We start from the raw sequence: 14723 nt of genomic DNA, 5'->3' as shown, positions 1-14723 counted from the left end.
AGTCTCAGTGTCCTCTACTCTACTGTTGATTCCATGTAAATTATTCTTCATTTCAGTTCGTGTAGCCTTCATTTCAAATTGGTAATTTATTATGTTATTGGTTTTCTCAGTTATTTCCCTAACAGTCTGCTTAAACATCCTTATAACCATTATTCTGAACTCTCTGTTAGTTTGCTTGCATCTATTTCATTTAGTTCCTTTTCTAGAGATTTCTTCTGTTCTTTCCTTTGTGACATGTTTCTTTGCCTCCACATTTTGGCTGCTTCCAGGTGTTTGTTTCTATGTATTAGGTAGAGCTGCTATGTCTCCTGGAATTGGTAGAGTGGCTTTGTGTAGTAGGTGTCCTGTAGAGTCCAGTGGCTCAGCCTCCCCAGTCACCTGAGCTGGGCCTTCTAGGTGCTCCCATGTGGGCTGTGTGCACTGTCCTGTTGTAGTTGAGCCTTGGTTGCTGTTGGCATCCCTGGGAGGAACTGACCCCCAGGCCAATCGGCTGTGAGGACCAGATGCAACTACAGCCAAAGAGCTGCTGTGCTGGAGACAGTCTTATGGATCAGGATTTACTTCAGTGGAGCTTTGGTGTTCACCAAGTGCGCCCCTTGAGTGTGTCACTCGTGGACGTGCTAGGGTTGTAATCCAGTGTCGTCGAGTCTGACCACCAGGTGCGCTGTCTCTGGGGCCTCCCGGGAGGTGCAAAGTCAGCCTGTGCCAGTGCCTTGCCCAGGGCCACCCAGCATGAGCTACACAGCAAACCATAGTTGGCTGCTACTTGTGCTGGGCTTGGAGGTGTCCAGGAGAGGCCAAGCTATGAGCCAATGCAGGCTGCTGCTAGTGCCAGGCCTGGGGCCACTTATCAAGCTGTATGGGGCACGCTGTTGCTTGTTTGAGAGATTTTAGGAAAGTCCTAAGCATGAGGCTCGAGAGGCCACTTGCACAGAAAAGCCACTGGAAATGGCCTGGATGAGCTGCAGGTGGGGAGGGGCAGGGCCTCCGGGAATCACGGGGCGGGGCCAAAGGTGGGAGTCAGGTGCTGGCTATTCAAATATGGCACCTGCCTGCCGGCTGCGTGCGGGGTGGACTCGCCACAGGAGCCATCGTCTCTGCCGGCTCTTCTTCCTGGGAGGAAGCCGCCCCTCCACCTCTCGCCCGGATCTCAGGCAGGTTAGTTCCTCCCCGAGTGTCCCAGGTCCTTTCAGGCTGCTGCCCGGTGCTGGGCTCCGAGGGAGCGTCCGAGTGAGTCCGTGCGCGGGCCCTTAAGAGGAGCTGCTGGGGCTCCCGCAGCCTCCTCGACCCTCAGGGACAGTCCCCGCTGGTTTCACAGCCTGAAGTTGTGGGGACGTCTCTTCCCGGCCTGGAGCCCTGGGCTGAGGGCCTGCTGTGGGGATGGGAACCCTCCCTCCTCCGGGAAACCTCCGCCGCCGAGATTCCCTCCCAGGTTTCAACCGCGGCACCGGGTGTGGGCCTGCGGCCGTGTCTCCATGATTTCAGCCCCGATCCACCCGTGTCCCTGTGTCTCCGCCCCTCCTACCGCTCTCAGTGCTTCTTCAGCTCCCTGGTTGTGGGGCTTCTGTTCAGCCAGATTTCAGGAGGCTCTGAGTGGTTCTGTATTTTAGTTGTAATTTTGATGTGGTTTCGGCAGGCGGCGGGTGCAGCTATTACCTACGCCCCCATCTTGTTTCTCCTCCCTATTTGTTGTTGTAATATCTTTGTTTGGTTTTGGTATCAGGGTAACACTGACGTTATAGAATGTACTGGGAAGTGTTCCCCCCTCTTCTTTTATGTGGGGGAAGAGTTTGTAAAGAATTGGTATAAATTATTTTTTAAATGTTTGGTAGAATTCACCAGTGAAGTTATTTGGTCCTAGGTGTTTTTGTTTACTTTTGTTGGTAGTTTTTTGATTACTAATTCAATCTCTTTACATGTTACAGGTCTATTTAGATTTTTTATTTCTCCTTGAGTCAGTGTTAGTAATTTGTGTCTTTCTAGGAATTTGTCTATTTCATTGAAGTTATCTAATTTGTTGGCATATAATTGTTCATAGTATTCCTTTATAATCCTATTATTTCTGTAAGGTTGGTAGTATTGTCCCCTCTTTTGTTCTTGATGTTAGTAACTGACTATTATTTATGCCTTTTCTTGGTCTGTCTAGCTAAAGGTTTGTCAAGTTTGTTGATTTTTTTCAAAGAATATTTAATCTGAAACTTATCTTTAAAAGAAAATCCAGTTTCTTGGTATAGTTGGGTCCAAAATAAAAATGAGATTTTACTTTAATGGAGAAACTAATCAGTTAAATTAAGAACAGAGAAGAAATTAGAAGTCAGTACTCCCAATACCTGACTTTGAAATTTGGTCTCTGACTCCTTTTACTCTGTTATTACTAAGGTCCTATTTTAAGGAGCTCAACTCCTTGGGCTAGTCACTTGCCCTTCCCAGTTCTTATTTTCCCCATGTAAAAATAAAGGGTAGTAGTCATACTAAAAACTAAGAAAGATGAGGCCATTAGGGCCACTATTTACTGAGTATTACTTTGTGCTGGGTCCTGTACTGAGCCCCATTATAATGTATCTCACAAACCACAAGCCACTTGACTTGGACACATCCCTATAGCGAGAGGAACTGGCTGGCTGGGGTCACCACCATTGCTGCCCACACTTCCCTTTGCCCAGGAAATGCAGCTTCCCCAACATGTCTAGGAGTTCACAAATAGTCAGCCCTGGGATGTGAGAGGCATAGAAACCTCAGGGCAGTAAAGCTTCTAAGCTCTAGCCCACATCTCCTCTGGGGATGGGGAGCTCACTAACTACAGACACAGGTGGCCACTATCCAGCCAAACTATTGTGCTTGGAGGAAGCATCTCCATTTCATAAATTTATTACTTGAGTTGGAGCAGTTCATAGATCATTTTCCGTGTAGGTTTAGCTCCAGGTCTGAAAGGCCTGGCTAGCATAAAGGTAATGATCATAGAGGCTTGTTCTGGAAAGAAAACCTTGGGCAAGCCATTTATCCTCTCTGAGCCTGGGTCCCCTCATCTGCAGTGGCGATGATGAACATATTCACAACAAACAATGTGGCCCTTCACGGACCAGGCTCTAAGCTGAACACTAGCAGTAGAACTCATTTAATCCTCACACCCATGCATTCAGCGCATTTAATCCTCACAACAGCCCAGTGGAGTAAGTACTGTTATCACCTCCATTGTACAGAAAGGAGAACTGAGGTTCAGAAAGGCTAAGTAACCAAAGCCACAGAGGTGGTAAGTGGTGGGGCTGAGCATCAGACCTGGATGTCTGACTCTATAGCCTGATAACTTAACTGTTATGATACCACTTCACAGGGCTGTCCAGACAAGTCAATGAGAGTATAAAGTACCCAGCATGGTGCTCTGGAAGTTCCCTTACTCCCTTCCCCAGACTATGACCTGGGCTCATGGCAGATTCAACTGCCAGCTCTGAGACCAGCCAGGACAAAGGAGTGCAGGAGACGAGGGCAACTCTGATCTCACTAGGCTATCCCCAGGACACTTGCAATGATCCCTTGCATTTTCTGTGGGTTACTGCAAGTGTCAGGAGGGAGGTAACCGATGAATCCCCAGAAACTTACTTCCTTTCTTGGTCTCTGCATGCTCTCTGTTCCACTTCTGTTGTTTGTGGCCTTCACCAGGCACAGACCTGACTTAATCTTGGTGAGACCACTCTGGGTACAGCATGTACTGGTTGGATGGCTGAACTTCTCAGGCCCCCTCAAACCTCCCAATTCTCTCCAGCTCCTACTGAGAGAAGCTCCCCAGCAGCACACCCTCTTTGTCCATCACACTGAGGGGCTCGGGGGCTCAACCTTACCCCATACTCCCTAAGTCTCTCTCTAGCTCAGCTCTCTCTCCTGAGTTCCAGGTTCCTCTAGGCAGTGCCTGTTGGTTAGTCTATCTCCAGGCCCTAAAGAACACTCATTGTCTTTTCCCTAAAACCTGCTTCTGTCCTGGGAACAGCATCACTACCCTTCTAGTTACCCAAGCAAATTTAAACACTGAAGCTGACAGAGGGAAATGCTGTGCCTCAGTCTCTATCCAAGTCCAGGGAACATTCTAGTCTGCTTTCTAAGAGGTCCAGTCTGTCTGAACTCCTCACAGAAAATATGCACCCAAACAGGATCAGAATTGGATATAGTTTCCATTCCCCAAAGCGTCCACTCCTTCAGTTAAGAGCAACAATAGTAGCATGGATAATATAGGGTGGGGTAAAAGTAGGTTTACAGTTGTGAGTACATGAAAGAGTTTATTTCTGTATTATTATTTATAAATTATTGTATTATTTTCCATGCAAACCTACTTTTGCCCCACCCTGTGTTTATTAAGTTTATTAAGTTTACATGCATTAACCATTTAACTCCTGCACTAATCTTACATGGCACTGCTGAATTGTATATTTACTAACAATTTAAGTGCAGCACAGAGAAATCAAACAACTTGCCCAGGATACCAGAACCCATCACTGGTGGAGCCAGGATATAAATGCAGGCAGCTTGACTCCAAAGCCCAGGCCATATTGCTATCTCCTTATAAACTACTTAAAACAAAGCATGCCAATGGGAAATTGTATATATAATCCACTGTTAAATAAAGAAGTAGCTAAAATATGGACATACAATAAATTACACATTAAACGTGAATTATTTGATGCGTTTGACACATGTAGATACTTATAAAGCTATCACCATATTACATTCGGCATGATCTCAATTATGCATGTGTGTACAGAAAATGAGGAGGAAAGAGACACACCAAATGCTAAGAATGCTTGTCTGGGTGATAGGATTATGGATAATGTTAAATTTATACCTTTCAAGATGTTTCTAATTTCCTACAAAGAACATGTGATACTTTCAAAATCAGAACAATAAATGTAATATTTTAAAGTAATGGCGTGAATTGAAAATAAAGCCCCTAGCCCTTGCCCCAGGCCCACCACCCTGCTGGGAATCACCCCAGATCACAGTTAGGCTCTGACTGAAGAAGGGGCTGCCTGCAGCTTGGCCAGCCCCTAGCCCCACTAGCACTTACTGTATTTCAGTTCCCAGGTGCTTGAGGGAAATATTCTGAAGGGCCAAGGACATGGCAGGGGCTGGCTGCAAGGCAGCTGCCACACCCACAAGTCCAGTGGGCGTTTTCACAGGGCACAGGAACTCCTCCAGCTCTGCTTCCTCTTGCTCTGGGGAACAAAGAAAAGGGAAATCACCCACCCGGGTCACTATACTTGGAAAGACCAGACAGGTGGGTACTATGGGCTCAGCTCTGACTGGGAGCAGGTGGGAGTCGGTGAGCTGCCTTAGCAAGTCTTCCTTGTGGGTTAACAGCAGCCATGAAGCAGGTGGTACACCGAATGTTCTGCAACCAGTAAATAATGCATTTTGCTGAAACAGCCATCCTAGTAACCCATTAAAAATATGCCGAACTGCAAATATTTCTACATCTGAGAATCCACCCTAAAGAAATTGTTTGAAATGCAGACAGCTTTATGAGCCAAGAGGCTCATCCCAGCACTGTTTAGACTCAAACTGATAATAATGTCAAGATCTAGGGAAAAGTTAAATACATCATGATGCCTTGGGACAATGGTGTTTTACTCAGCAATTTAAAACGATGCTAAGGAAGAATGCTTAAGAACACAGGACCTAGTATTAGGTTGAAAAAGCCAGATAAAAAATTGTATAGGGTCTTTTATCCTTTGAGACAGCATGGAGGGACCTGGAGAACATTATGCTAAGTGAAATAAGCCAGTCAGAGAAAGACAAGTGTCACATGATCTCACTTATAAGTGGAATCTAATGAACAAAATAAACTGACGAACAAAAAAGATCCAGAGACAATGAAGTATGCAACAGATTGATGACGTATTTCAGAGGGAAGGGGGGTGGGGGGCAAGAAGAGATTAACCAATGAACTTACAAGCATATATGCATTGCCCGTGAACATAGACAATAGTGCAGGGAAGGCCTGGGGAGGGGGCAGGAGCAGGGCGGAAGGGATCAATGGGGGGGGGGGGGAGAAAAGGGGACATCTGTAATGCTTTCAACAATAAAGATAAATTAAAAAAATTTTTTTTAATTGTATAGGAAAAGTCCCAAAGAAATACTTTGAAGTCTTAATGGCGGTCAGAACTGCATGATGGGATTAAAAATGAGCAGACTACTCATTATAGTTTACTCCCCCCCACCCCAATTTTCTATAGTAAACATGGGCTACTTTTATAAACAGAAAAATAATATATATTCATCAAAAGTAAATGTTAATAAAGAGATTTTACACTACAGGGATATTTTAGGGCCACAATGCTGAATACCAAAAAGCAAAGTAAAGCGTTTTGCATTGTTATCTGATCAGAAATACATTTAAATAAAAAGCAGGCAGAAAGTCATAGCATAATGTTAACACTGGTTGTCTCTGGGTGATAGGCTTATGGCTACTTTTCTGTGTTTTTCAAATGTTTTGCTTAAACAGTGATTCTTATACAGTGAGTACTTTAAAGGTTTAATATTAAGGAAGGTTTCAAGGCTAATGAAACCTTCCTTAATATTATTTGAGTATAAAAGAGAGGAGGCGAAATATTCAGAAGTTAGTTTTGAGTGTTACAAAAAGTGGAAGAGAGCGAAGGCCACTTAGAGGATGGTATGATCTTGACCAGGCAGCCCTGAGACCCGCAGGGCAGCAGACACCTTTCACTTGGAGCCCTCTTACTGAGAGGGTGAAAATGCAGGGGTAGAGGAATTTACTCTTGCACTGCATCTGCAAGAACATGCCAGGGAGAGTTGTTCAATCTACTCGAAAATAAACTTTGCAATCAAACTTGGCAAATAACACATTTGTTAATCCCTAGGAGGCTCCTTCAGATCCGTCACGCTGCCTAGTACTTGGCCATACCCACTCATTCTTTTGAGTTCCTCCCTTCAATTTATTTTCTCAGAAGTTTGGGCGTCTACCCTGAGGTTTCCAGGTGGGGCTGGAGAAAGTGAGACATTCAAAGGCATAGGAAGCTCCCAGCTTCAGAAGCAGGAAAAACATGCACAATTTAAGAACATTGGGTGGGAAGCTGGAGGGCAGGCCAAAGTGCGGGGAGTTCTGGGAGGTGGAGACAGATTTCTTCCAATTCAAGTCAGGAAGACTTCCTAGAGGAAGGGCACTGGAGCTGGGCCTGGAGGGCTGGAGGTGATTTGGACCTGCAGAAGTAGTGAGGGAGGATCCAGCTGTGGAAGTACAGGTAGTAGCAAGGGTTTCCAGAGCCAGAGTTGAGGATGCCAGAAGGGACCCAGAAATATTCAGAAGAAGGAGCCAATAAGGACAACGGGATGGGGGTGGCTAAGAAGGGGTCTCATCCGGCTAGAATGGCAGAGCCCCCTGGAGGTTTCAGCAGGAGCCTGAAGAAACCTGCTTGGCTAGAAAGGGCTACAGCTGTGGAATTGGAAGACCTGAGGTTAAGCCACGTTTCTCCTGGGAGGGCACTGTGACTGGGCTGATCACTTTTTCTCTTTTGGCTTCAGGTCCCATATTTTTAAAACTGGAAGGCCACTCTGCACTGTATTCTTCAGAATTAAAGTACATATATGAAAATGTTTAGAAAACCATAAATCCCCATACTACGGAAGCACAATTTTCAAAGTAGTCTTTGATGCAGAATTTGGGCTGATTCAAAATAATTAAGGTTTCCTTGTTTATCAATACTTTAACAAACAAAAAATTTACTATCTGTCTAAGGTTTTAATGTCTTGGCAAGTTCTTCCCTAACTGCCAATATCTGTTTTCCTTTAACTTCCACTTGTGGCTCTAGATCTACTGAGGTCACACAGAACTATGTCCTGGGGGTAAATGTCTCCACTGGTTGGTTTCACCAATGAGGAAACAGCAGTTCAGAGAGGGTGAATTTTGTGGCTAAGCTCCCACAGCTGCTAGCAGAGCCATGGATTCAACATAGTTCCTTACATTTCCTTATTACAGTAGCCTACTTGACAAGCACAGTTCCAAGAAGGGAGGGGTGGCCAGGAAGGGGCAAGGAGTTTCCAAAGGATAAGAGGCACATGATGGTGATGCCACAGTGAAGGTTAGCACTTCCTGCAGGAAACAGGACTGATCCAAGACTCTGGTCTGGGGCCTCTGGGCCTCTCTCCAGCCTGGAGAAGTACCGAGTGAGGTTGGCCACCTGAAGAGTTTTCAGCAGCATTTACCTATAATTCTCATTTTGACTGAACCGTAGAGGCTGTCCTATCACCAGTAGGAAGAAGTCATCGCCTAACAAAAAGGGCTTTGGCCAGCAGGTCACTGGTTTCCTGGAGGGGCCTGAACACATGGCCAGTTGCCTCCTCAGCTTGAGGATGGGGGGTATGAGTCTGCAGACTAGGGTTCAAATTTCAGCACTGACATTTTCTTACTGTATGACCTTGGACAGGTCCCGTGGCCTCTTGGACTCTCAGTTTCCTCTTCTGTAAAATGGGAGTAACAGTAACTATCTCATAAAACTGTTGTGATGACTAGATAGAGGATGCATGTTAAGAGTTACAGCAGTGTAAGTGGTGTGCATATTTTCATGATGATAAACATTTATAAAAGTGCTTTGTAAGATGTGTTCCACTTTGGCAATATGTCATTATCAATCTGTTGGCTTCCCCTTGATCCTTCTTGGCTTTGTGGAAACCAACGTTTAGGTAAAATATAAAATTAAGGTGTGAATGCTTAAAAGCTGTAGAGAACATGCCTTGCCGCTGCTCAAAGGCAATCCTGACACTGGACAAGACAATATCTGTGACTCAGTCAGACATGAGTCAGTAGGTTTCACTGCCCTGGTAGCAGGCTCCTGCTTCTTCCCAGAAAGGGCAGAGACTGGAGAGGTTGGGGCAGCCTGCCAATCCACGCCCTGCCAGCTTGCTCAAGACTCCAGCAATGTCTTTCTGGGTCAGCTGGGAAGGTTTCACAGGGGCACTGGGTCCGGAAGGGTGAGGGCTTGCTGCAGGATGGGAAAGGCTTCAGAGCAGAAGCACACATGCCTGTTTCCTGCATCTCCCCAGTGTCCTCCTTGGGAGACTGGTGCCCTGGTCACGACAACCACTCCCGTGTCTCCATGCCCACAGCAGGCCCAGAAGAGGCCCGCAGAGTGTGCTGAACCAAAGCCACAGAATTCAAAAAGTTGGAAAGGGTTCGGCACAGGAGGTGAACTAGCAGGATCCCACAGCTACTCTTTTGATAACCGGTTCTTCCCATTTCAAGTCAGGGAGGGCCTCTCGATGTTTCTGGTCTGAGGCTGATAGGGATTTGTGTTAACTCAGGCTGTAGTTTTCAGCACAGCCAGGGTTGTTTCGCTCCCTGGGAGGTGGGGAGTGAGGGTGGAGCAAAAGTATAGAAGCAAAAATAAATACACCCTTCCCCAAAGAAAGCCCTTACAAGCATAAAACACCCAGAATGTTCTCAGAAGAAATTACTGATGATTATTAGCAATAAAAAGAGGCAATTATCACCCCTAGCTAATTTGGATTGGTGGTTAGAGCATTAGCCTGTGGACTGAAGGGTCCCAGGTTTAATTCCTGCCAAGGGCACGTACCTCGGTTGTAGGCTAGATCCCCCGCCCCAGTCGGGGCACGTGCAGGAGGCAACCAATTGATGTGTTTCTCTCACATCAATGATTCTCTCTCTCTCCCCCCTCCACTCTCTCTGAGAAGCAATGGGAAAAAAATCCTTAGGTGAGGAAAAAAAAAAAGACATAGTTATAATAGTAATAGTGTACACGTACACATATAATAATATCATTAGGAAAATTGCCATGTATGGAGCACTAACTATGTGCCTGGCATTATGCTAAAGGCTTTACATTCTTCTCATTTAATTATAAAATTCAATGTATTTACTCAGACACTCACTCAACAAATATCCTCTGTCTCAGGCAGGGCACCAGGTACTGGGGACACAGGTGACAAAGACACAGCCCCCACCCTTTAGGGCAAAGAGGCAGAGATTGAGAAGGACACTTTAATTAGAACACAATGTGACAGGTCTCAAAATCGTCTGAAAGTGTTAAGGACTCTATATAGAGCCCAGCTGACAAAGTCCCAGCAGGCTTCCAAGAGGAGGTTGGCAAGAGTGGGAGGTGACACTAAAGTGTGGCCATCTAGAATAAGCAGGCATTTGCCAGGCCAAGAAGAGAGCAGAGGTGCCTCTGGTGCTGCTGAAAGGTAAAGCATGAGGCAGGCAGAGCTGAGACCAGGAAGGAGTGAGTATGGTGCTAAGAAGCTGGGACTGGGCCTGGGACATGGTGAGCCAGGAAAGGGAAGTGGGGGCTCAGGCTTTCATTTTAGAAAGCTCACTGGCTGCAGTGAGGATGGTCGGAGTGGCAGGCTGAGACATGGGGACATCAGAGAGGAGGCTGCTATGATTTTCTAGCTAACAGCTGAGGCATGGCCCTAGCCAGTTTGGCTCAGTGGTTAGTACATCGGTCTACGGACTGAAGGGTCCTGGGTTTGATTCTGGCCAAGAGCACGTACCTTGGTTGCAGGCTCCATCCCTGGCCCCAGCTGGGACGCATGTGGGAGACAACCAATCGCTGTGTCTCTCTCACATCGATGTTTCTCTCTCTCTCCTTCCCTTCCACTCTCTCTAAAAAGCTGAGGCATGACCTAAGGCGACGTCAGTGAAGGGGGGCCACAGGGAGACATGGCCAGCACTGGTGACTGACTGGCCTGGCTAGCTGACATCCAGGAAGAGACTGGGAGGCTCCTGATTATTGGAGCAACTGGGTAAATGGGAAGACTCAATGAGGGAAGGAAAACGGGGAGAAGGGCCCAGGGCAGATGAGCTCAGTTTGGGACACGTAAAACAGCCGGGTGTGGAGGTCTGGGATGTATTTGACCACAGTCCTGCCCTCATCCATTTGGCTTCCCTGTTAACTGGTGATGAGGCACCTTAGACACGCTGTAGATCTGTGCTGGGACCTCCTTCTCTGCGCTCTTGCCAGGGCAGCTGTGGGTGGTCTGTGCTGATTCTAAAATCTGCCAATCATATTCCTGGCTTCAGCATGGGGGCTGGGGGTGGGGTTGGGAGGGTGAGAGCTCCAGGACTCCTCCCTGCCAGGATGTCCTAGGATTGGGGATCAAGAACCTTCATTTGTGGGCCATGTGGGGGTGAGGGATTCTGGCTTATGAGAACACCAGGGATAATATCACTGGTCTACCCAGCTCATAGCACAAAAGCATTTGTGTAAAGAAGCAGCAACAATAACTGCATTTTCTCATTAACCTACCTCACAGCAAGTCTGTGAAAGTTTCATTTCTTAAGACATTCCCATAATCATCATCATAATAGTAGCTGACATTTATTGAGCTCTGACAATGTGCAGATATCACTCCAACCACTTAAGGTGTATGGATCCATTTAATCCTCAACATAACCCTAAGAAGTAGGTATAATTTTTTTTATCAACCTCATTTTACAGGGAAGGAAACTGAAGATCAGAAAGGGTAAGCAACTTGCCTAAGACCACACAAGATTAGGATTTGGACCCAGGTAGCCTGCCCTCAGAGCCTGTGTTCTTGCCCTTGAAGCTATACTGTAGCCCTAACTGATCCTGAGTCACATCCCTGGCTCTCTGCTTCTTTAGCAGAGGGCTGCTCCCACGCACTCCTAACGGGAGGGTATAGGCTTTGTCACCAAGAGCCCTGGGTGTGCACAGGAGGTGAGCCCGTTGGGTACCTAGTTCAAGGCGCAGGGCAGGCTCATTCTCAGCCAGAGCAGCGTCAGGGGCGGCAGGAGGTGCAGGCGGGCTGTTGTGGAACTCCCAGCGCTTCATCTGCAGCTGCTGCAGCCAGTACAGCATCACTTGCTTGGTGGCAGCCTGAGAAGCACAAGGGTTAGTTGGCAAGGCCCTGCGCCCACAGGGTGGCACTGGGTGTGGGATGTGGGAAGGCAAGAGAGGGTTGGTAACTCTGTCTTTCCCAGAAAGAAATTTCACTGTGGCTGGGTGCCCACCTGGAAAACACCACATGCTTCTTGGCCATAGAAGATAATCAGGCTGTGGTCTCCCACTTAGAGGTTCCTTAACCTATCTGGGCCTCAGTTTCCGTATCTGTACTATGGTGATGATAACACTCATTTCATAGGGTGGTTGTTATGAGGATGAAATGAGATAAGGAAGGTAAAGTACCCAGCATAGTACCTGACATACAGTAGGAGCTCAAAATGTGCTCACTGGGTAAAGGAATTTGGAGGTGCTAAGAGAGAGAGTAAGAGCTTTGAAATTCTGACCTGGGTGGGGCCCTGGTACCATTACTATCTCCCTGGATGGGGCTGTGGTACAATCGCTATGTCTATCTCCCTGTATGAAATCTCAATGTCTTAACTGACTTTTTGTGGAATGGAGACTCCCTTTTGTTTGGGGGATGTGCTGAAATCATGCATATGACTGGGAACTGGAAAGCCATATGCACACTACAACAAAGTGGCACTCTCCAGGCACCCCCAACCAGTTCATGGCTGATGCTGGCCCATCCACCACTGGATGGTCCAAACACCTATTCTCACATCCCAAACACCTATTCTCACATCCATTATGTCACCAGATCCTGCCAATCTCACTGTCAGTCTCTCTCCCCAGACCTAAAGCTGTTTGAATACCAGGGGGTAGGTGTAATTTGGCTCCACAGGCCAGTGCCTAGCACAGCCAGGCACATACACACGTGAATGGAATAGTAAAAGACAAGTGTTGGAGACCCTATAGACAGCATTCAATCTGTGGAAGGAGTCACATGGCCCATAAACCACATAACCTCTGAATTGCCTGCCTCCCCTAGCCTGGAATTTCTGGTTTCTATTATTTCAGCTGATTCCCCCACCCTGGTCACTAGCCATGCCTAGACAGTGAAGGGGAGCTGAAGCTGTGGGCTGCATTCAGGGGTCTCAATAGATGTTCAATTGGCTGGAGGTAAGGGTGGAGGGGTGTGAAGGGGGGGCGGGGTGGGGAAGGCTGTCTCCTGACACATTCTTCTCTGATGAGTGTGAATCCTTAAACTCAGCTCAGATCTGTCTTTCCAATTAAATTCTGGAGCACCTTCTCTTGGCATGAACATTCTGATCTTGGTCCCATCACCATGTGTTCATTCAACAAACATTTACTAAGCACCCACCAGGTACCAAGGCTGTATTCTAGGTGCTGGGAGTAATTCCACAATTTGTAGGTGCCTTTGCTGTTTCAGAGGCTTACGTATCTTGTTTTAAATCTCACAAACTACCCAGGGTCACACAGCTAGAAAGTAGCTGATGTAGAATTTGAATCTAATCCTGTCTGATTTCAAAGCACATGGCCTTTCCACTGTTTCAGGCTTTCTTAGTCAAACATGAAGATTAAACAAAACCTACTGACAGGGAAAACAGGTTTAGATATGCCCTGATGAACAATCTAGGCTGATCTGTGAAACGAAATGTTTCTCAGCATTCACTCCTCTTGGCCACAACATCAAGAAAAGTGATTCAGAATCTAGGCCTTGAGAGAGGATTGCAAAGCTCCTATCTTGACTATACTTCTGCCCCAAGTAAGAAAGTTAAGGTAACTGCATTGTCAGGCACACCCCAAAGTAAAAGTTTTGACACAGTACCGAGAGGAAGAAAGACTATGAGATTCCAAGTGTGGACCACATACACCACTCTCTGGATACCTGACCTCGGGACAGTCACTTCATCTCTCTGACTCAGTTTCCAACACTCCTGCCTTTGCTGTGGGAAGCCAGTGAGGACATGGGTGTGAATGTGCTTCCGAAAGCACAACAGCCTGGGCACCCGCGGTTCACTGGGCACTCGGCCGGTGACCACCCGCGACGCCCGGCCATGCCCTAGGAACTCATCCCTTAAAAGGGGAAAACGGCTCCATTTACCTTCAGGGTAATAATCCGGCTGGGAGTCTTGATTTCGAAAGTCCCCTCCTCGGCGTCCGCCTTGCAGTCAAAGACCGCACTGGAGAGGTCGATGCTGTCCAAGGGATTGGCATCCTGCGCGGTCCGCGAATAATACAGGTGGCACTTCCTCTCGTCGTAGAAGAACCAGCGAGATTTCCAGCCCCGGATGGGCCCCTTGCCGCCAAACTTACTTAAGTACCCACAGAGTTTCCTGGGGGCCGTTTCCAGGGACCGTTCGCAGCCCTCTGACTCCTCGGGCGGCAGCACCTCGGGGCCCCCGGCCGAGCCGGCAGGCTCTCGGGACCCGGGGGCAGGGGTGCTCGCCTCCGGGAGTTTCTCTCGGGTGCCCTCCATGGCGGAGGGTGAGGCGGCCGGCAACCCAACTCGGCTCCAATCTCGAAAGCTCAGGGGGGAACCTAGGAAAAGGGAGACCTCCGCGCGGGGGCGGGGCCAGCGGGGACCGGCCTTTAGGAAGGATGCGGCTGGCGGCGGTGAGTACGCCCCACAAACCGAAAACCCAGTGGGGCGGCCGGCCACACCCCTCCCAGCCCCGGGGCGCAAACCACGCCCACAGCCCGCCCCCTGCCTGCTCCTTATAGGCCCCCTACTTCCGGCTTCCGGCCGCGCCTGTCAGCCATCTTTACTGAGGGCAGCTGCCTGGCTTGGTTGGCGTGGTGTCCATGAGCTAGGTTAACCGGCGGGAGAGAAGCGGGAAGGGACGCCTGCCTTTGAGTATGCTGCCCTGATAACTCGCGTAGTGATGTAGAAGGATAGTTCCTTCTCATGCGGTCTGGGCCGCTGCCTTTTCTCCC

At 47.9% G+C, this 14723-nt stretch overlaps 1 protein-coding gene across 3 annotated transcripts in view; it reads right to left on the bottom strand.

The window, feature by feature from the left end:
* TBC1D2 (TBC1 domain family member 2) overlaps positions 1–14427 on the bottom strand; it is a 43785-nt gene extending 29358 nt beyond the window's left edge. For 2 of the 3 annotated variants that reach the window (XM_081152161.1, XM_081152163.1), the window contains exons 1-3: positions 13891–14427; positions 11717–11858; positions 5054–5201 (exon numbers count right to left, since the gene is read on the bottom strand). In XM_081152161.1, the coding sequence (XP_081008287.1) occupies positions 5054–5201; positions 11717–11858; positions 13891–14265 (665 nt within the window). In that variant the 5' untranslated portion in view covers positions 14266–14427. The remainder of the gene's footprint in view (positions 1–5053; positions 5202–11716; positions 11859–13890) is intronic. The other variant, XM_081152162.1, reaches the window with a different exon arrangement.
* Positions 14428–14723: the final 296 nt, after the last annotated feature.

This window comes from Miniopterus schreibersii (assembly GCF_964146895.1).
Source record: "Miniopterus schreibersii genome assembly, chromosome: 11".
NCBI classification, from domain to species: domain Eukaryota; kingdom Metazoa; phylum Chordata; class Mammalia; order Chiroptera; family Miniopteridae; genus Miniopterus; species Miniopterus schreibersii.
Note: the sequence above shows the minus strand (reverse complement) of the source record. Positions and strands in the feature narration are given on the sequence as shown.